The sequence below is a fragment of the Halyomorpha halys genome, unplaced genomic scaffold (assembly GCF_000696795.3).
Source record: "Halyomorpha halys isolate HHAL.00 unplaced genomic scaffold, Hhal_1.1 Scaffold8892.1, whole genome shotgun sequence".
In the NCBI taxonomy this organism is placed as follows: Eukaryota; Metazoa; Arthropoda; class Insecta; order Hemiptera; family Pentatomidae; genus Halyomorpha; species Halyomorpha halys.
Window position 1 is genome coordinate 3,753 of NW_027106108.1, and position 6,138 is coordinate 9,890.

At 28.7% G+C, this 6,138-nt stretch overlaps 1 protein-coding gene across 1 annotated transcript; it reads right to left on the bottom strand.

The window, feature by feature from the left end:
- Positions 1-1,551: 1,551 nt before the first annotated feature.
- Positions 1,552-3,403, bottom strand: LOC136797342 (uncharacterized). The gene is made up of 2 exons (XM_067053633.1): positions 3,162-3,403; positions 1,552-2,643 (listed from the first exon to the last, which is right to left on the bottom strand). Exons 1-2 carry the CDS (start codon positions 3,279-3,281, stop codon positions 2,392-2,394), a joined length of 372 nt encoding a protein of 123 aa, XP_066909734.1. The 5' UTR covers positions 3,282-3,403; the 3' UTR covers positions 1,552-2,391.
- Positions 3,404-6,138: the final 2,735 nt, after the last annotated feature.

The following is a 6,138-nucleotide window of genomic DNA, read 5'->3' on the forward strand; positions in this document are numbered from 1 at the left end:
AAATTACATGCTTATAGTCCATTCAAATGGGCATTTCCTTCGTTAAATTACTCCCTTAAATGACTTGCTTTATGTATATATTATTTTAAACTGTTCATGTTATTGGCTGTTCATTCATGATCGTGAAGATTGTTGGTTGAGTATCAATCAAGTTTGACTAAATTTTTCTTTTAATTATCTGGATTTCATAGTAGTTAGTTGATCAACTGGGCACAAAATAAAACTAGAAAGATTAATGAATTAATTCTTAACATTATTTTTTATTTAGCTCAAACACTCTTACATTGCTCACATATAGTTAGCCATGTACTAATTGCTGATGAAAATACCTTCTTAGTACCTTGTTCTAATCCTTAAGAACCAATAAATCTTATACTATGGACCTTCTCACCCTACATCTTCCATAGATATCTTAAATTCAAGATTTCAACCTTCTGATTTCTATTTCTCGTCTCACAGAACTGCTTCCTAAAAAAAAAATCCTTCATCATTCATGCCACCTCATTTTGGTATTCCTTACCCATCTCCATTTATAAAGTTTTTGTTTGGCATTCCTGTTTTTCCTTACTAGATTAATCGGTACATAGTCATAATTTTAGTTGATTTTATCACAGTTGAGACACAATGGATGGTGTTGTGATTGTTTTATTTGTTGTTAATTATTGCTTGCCCTTTACCTATTGCCCTTAGGTAGGGCTCAAAACTATTACAAGCTGGACATGCAGCCATTACAAAATTATCATTTTTGAATTAAAACAAACAAAAAAAAAATTTAGACACAAATACTAAAAAATTTTCTAAACTAGTAACAGAAAAAATCAAGATCGTGGTCGCCAGCAACGAAATGCAAGACAAGAGCGTATGTTTCTGCTAGATAATAGAGTCTTAAATTCCTTGTAAAACTTTTGTATTTAGTGGATATTTTTAATAAATCGAGCCAACAGTGTGGGTACAGTATACCACAATGTACATCTTCAACATGAATAAAATCCTAAAAAATTAACTTACCACAACCACAATTAATTTTAAGTCCCTGCCAAAAGTTTGGTGAAATAATATTTGTAGACTTCCCTTGCTTTGAGGGCTGTTTTTTTTAATAGATTTTTTTTGTCTTATCAACCCCCTACTTTCTGAATTTCAATTTCAGATATTGGAAAAACTCAGTTTGATTTTAACATAGTATGAAAGCAGAATATAAACTGTTATATCATACATTATATAAACAAATGACAGGATCATGAATTTGATAGGTACTGAACTTCATATAATAGAGAGTGGAGGAGTCCTGACTTCAAATAATAGGATGTTAGCAAGCAAAATCTTATTGCTACAACTTTAAATTACTTAGGAGTCAAAATACATTGATTTTTTAGATTTATTGAAGGTTCTGTAAGGGATCAGAACCTAAAATTTTTGAGAATCTACTGTATTTTATCCTACAGATAATCTAATGAAGCCTTTGATAATGCTTCTTCTTCATTTAGGTTACACTCATTAGTAATAGCAAAGGAAAATTGCCTGGAAATATTTACAGATATTAAATCAATATAATTAAATAAAAAAAATGTGTTTTATTTAAATTTTATTTCATAATACAAAGTAATCTTATATCTATGAAATTTTGATATATCTACTCCCAATACTCTCTGGCAATGTCTCATTTAAAATGTACAATAGAATTTCTTTTAAATAATTTAAGGGTAATGGGAGATAACTGTAAGATAACAGTATTTAATGCTCAAAAAGATTAGTAAAATAAAAAAAAACAACTTAAACTATACATTACAAAGTCTTTTAAAAATTAAAATTAACTTAGTACTTTACATTGATTCCATCCACAGTCTTATCAACACTTTGTAATAAGAATATAAAACACAATCACAATATTACTTGGTTCGTCTTAAGGTTTGCTATTTTATTTATTTATTTCTGGAAAACAGCGTAAGCGATAGAAGTTTGAAGTGATAAGATGTTAGATTTATAAATTTTATTTAAATTCTATAAAAGTTTTAATTATGGACGGAATAAACTCTATAAGTAGTTAAACTCGTATATACCAAAAATATTTTAAAGACAAATATAATTAATACCTCCACACTGAGAGGCAGAAAGAAAGAAAGGTAAAGAAGAGATACGATCAATAACGTTTTCTAATGATTTATATAAATTTCTTAAATAAATTGGTGGAGTGTTTTGTGTCCGAGTTGTTTTTAATACAAAGACATATTTATTGTAAATTATATAAATAAAATGATACATTGTGTCTTCTTTTGATGGTTTTGTTTGTTACTTTTAATAAGTAGCAAAACAAATTTGATGGATCTACTCATATAGTACTCTCTGGTATCTAATTCTAATTTTTACAGTGATAAGACATCAATTTCACACAAATTAATTCCTCTGCCTACTTCTGACAGGGATTGCACCAGGAGGTAAGTTGAATGGGAGTGGTTCTTCATCAGAATGCTGCTGCTGCTGCTGCTGAGGTCTTTGGAATTCTTGAGGTCTTAATTGTTGTGGTTGATATTGCTGTTGGTACTCTCGTTGCTGTGTAGGCTGTTGCTGTTGTTGTTGCTGATAATCTCTTTGGGGAGTTTGATGTTGCTGTGGTCTTCCCTGTGGCCTTCCCTGAGGTCGTCCCGCCTATTTAGAACATTTAAAATAATTAAATAAAATTAGTTTATGTTATATTTTTACAGTACGGAATAGTAATTTGACATCTTAACAAAGAGACCACACATGGAGATTCCTGTCAGGTTGGTCATACTCTACAATCGGAGTTGACTACTAATTTATTCAACTACATGTTCTAAGAAAACTGATTGTGAAGTAAGAAATTTAATTTAAGGAGTCTGATGTGTTCATCTTTGTTTAATGACAATTACAAGAAGATTGTATAAAGTTGGTATGAATGCCAGAAGACTGGCTAGGGTCCCAGTCTTGCTGGGGCACATAAAGCTCAAACACATCTGTTTTTGATTGATTATAGAAATGAAGACTGTTCCTCTATAATGTTGAGTGATGTGTAAAAATACGACTCAAGGAAGAGAGTGTGGAAAGGATCTGGTGAAAGATATTTTTCGTGAAATGTGTGTTATAGAGCCAGTTACTTTTAATAATATGTTTTTAAATAGCTTCTAAGTTTTAATCAATGGAATTACCTGTTGAGGTACATTTGGTTCTTCTGCTTCCTCCAGTGGTGGAGGAATTGTGGTTGGCACCTCACAGTCCTCAGTTGGAGGTACAACACATCTTAGAGTTCTCTTGTCAAATACTAACATTGCAGGACATCTCTGAAGTCTTGGGTATCCACCTTGACATTGCCAGTACCTATTGCAGGACTTGCCCAAGGGGACATTGCCATTGGCTTCTGAGTTACACAGGGCTGAAAATAAACATAACAGATGAATAGTTGAAAACAAAATTAACCGATAAAACTGCAGACACAGCTGAAAGTATAATATTATGACTGATGGTCTTACATGCAAATGAAATTACAGACAATTGTAATTTTTAAATTTAGAAAACAAAAGTTAACAAACAAAAGCTAAGTTTTGTCTTTCTTGCTATGTTTCTCAAGATTATGAAAGAGAAAATGAGAGAAAGAAATTTCTTACCAAAAAAGAAGAAAATGAAGTTAATGTTGCAATAATCCAGTTAATGTTATGTAACTGTTGGAATATACAAACTTGTATTTAGTCATGAACTGTCAACAGGTTTTTAAAATGAAACACATGGAAGTTGGGACTTTTTTAAAATTAATAATCTTTGTCTTAAAAAATAACACAAACTTAGAACTGATTAATTGGCACCTGATATAAAAATATCTATTTAATTATAAAGAAAATATTTATCATGAATATTTTGACCTGCTTCAATAATATGAAAATGTGTTGACAAATAAGAAGAACTGCCATATTTTACACATAGTTATCTGTGTAATATTTATTTCAATAGGCTTATTATCATAGTTATTACAGCTTTTATCAATGAACTATAATCACACGTTAGACAAATATTATAAATATATATGGCACATGGAATGAAATTTTCCTCAGTTAATTTAGATTTTAAGGATAAAATCTATTGATTCTACCATTTTTTCTCTCTTTGATAACTCCAATGTTTATTTAAATTTCATATTAAATTATAATTAATATAATATAATTTATATTTTAAGTTGGGAACATATTAGCAGTGATAAATTTTTTTAGCAGTTTGGAAAGCCATCTCTGCCTCAGGTTTAAATATTTTTTCTTGTTGCATGATTAGTTCAGGTTGGATGTTAGTGTAGCCGATGTAAAGAAAAATAGAATATAAATAACTAGTTGCACTGCTATGACTAAGTTCCAAAGGGTTTATTTGCTAAAACTTTATTATATTTATTTTTAGGAATCAATTTACACTCTTTTTTCAGAAGAATAAAGAAGTGAAAAAAGGGTGTAAATTGATTCCTTAAAATAAATATAATAAAAGGAATATGAAATATTACTTATGAAATTTGACTCATATGAGTGATTCCGCATAAAAACAATGATGAAGCCATTTAATAATGAGTTAATTTTCACAACAATCTAGATTGTTAGGTTAGATAGTGTTACTTTAAATCCATGATTAATTTGGGCAATGTTTGCATTGATGTTTAGTAAATATTTCAAATAACTTGTTTTTCCAGGCCATATTCAACTAAACAGTATAGTAAAATCCGTTTTGTGAAAAAACATCTTGAACAGTATTAATGTGAAATAAATGACATCTGAATTATTAATCAGTGTGGTATTTCTCTCATCATTTCTCTCTTCATTGTATTTTTTGTTTTTTTTTCAATTTATAAATATGAAGAAGAAAGGAATAATTTCCTGCTGGTGCATAGTAGGGTCAAATTTCAAAATTCTAAAATTTACTATTGTTATTTTTTACAATCTGAAATAAATATTAGAAAAATTCCACCAATAGATGTTAATCAGTTATTTCTGAAATTCGTAGGATTATTCAAATCTAATGGCCAAAAACCTATTTCTATATGTGGTCAGCTAAGGAAAAGGAAATATTAAAACTAATTGAGTAATATTATTTTAATAATAAATTGTTGAATAAGTAGTAAATTACAAAAGAAAAAAAAAAAATCGTGCAATAAAATTTTTGAACAATCACATTCATTCCACTTGCGGTGAAATATTTGCCTTGTGCTAACATCTCAAACGCTTATGAAGAAATTTTTTTAATTTAAAACAAATTAGAAAAATTCACTAAATCTTTGATTAAAGCCAGAATCAAAATTAAAATGATTCCCTGTAGTTGAGAGGAAGTCGTTTAGGACTAGAATGGAAACTTGTGAAAATGAACATTTCTCATGAGAAAGAGAATTTTTGTAAAAGTTACATGTTTATGCAAATATTTGTTTCTCTGTTATTACTCTATGAAAGTTACTTTTAACTAATTTTGAAAATAAGGAAAGTAGAGCTCTTAGAAATTGAAAGAAAAGAAGTTTTTTGTCTTAAGAGAAAGTTACTATATTTTACTAGAATGAAGTAGAAAAGGAACTTAATTCTTGGGCTGGTTCCCTTCAGAGTATCAACAAATAAATAGATAGCTTTCATAGAAGGAATGATTCCTTTGGTATAAGTCAAAGAAAAATGGAAAGTTTAGAACAATGAATTCATTCATAAGTAATATATCCATATGAATATTGACTCGTACATATATTACAATTCATTTTTTTATTTTTATAAAATTTTCTAAAAAACAACTAAAGTTTCTTAGTAAAATAATATATATATTTTACATTTACTTTAAGGAGAGTTATTCCTAATTTCGTAACTCATAAGAGGTCATGGATATAATAAATAAATGAATAAATAATTAATAAAATAAAGAGGCAATGATAAAAGTCAGGATTAAACAATAAATCTATTAATAAATTAATTTTGTTGGTGAAAAGTATCGGGTTTCCGTCAGTTAGGTTACATAAAAAATAAACGTGTGTTAAAATTATGTTGAATATCTGGGTTTGAATTTTTCGCATTTTGGCCAGGTTTTAAGATCATTGCCCTCTTTGTGCTCTGCGGTGATTGGTCGTTATCATTAATGTTACATAAATTTTGATTGGATATTCACTAAACAACATTACGAAATTTA

Excerpts from the sequence above, each read along its gene's own strand:
- LOC136797342 (XM_067053633.1), bottom strand. The coding sequence starts at position 3,281 with ATGTTAGTATTTGACAAGAGAACTCTAAGATGTGTTGTACCTCCAACT. Across the intron at positions 2,644-3,161 it reads AACCAAATGTACCTCAACAG|GCGGGACGACCTCAGGGAAG; the intron begins GTAATTCCATTG and ends TGTTCTAAATAG.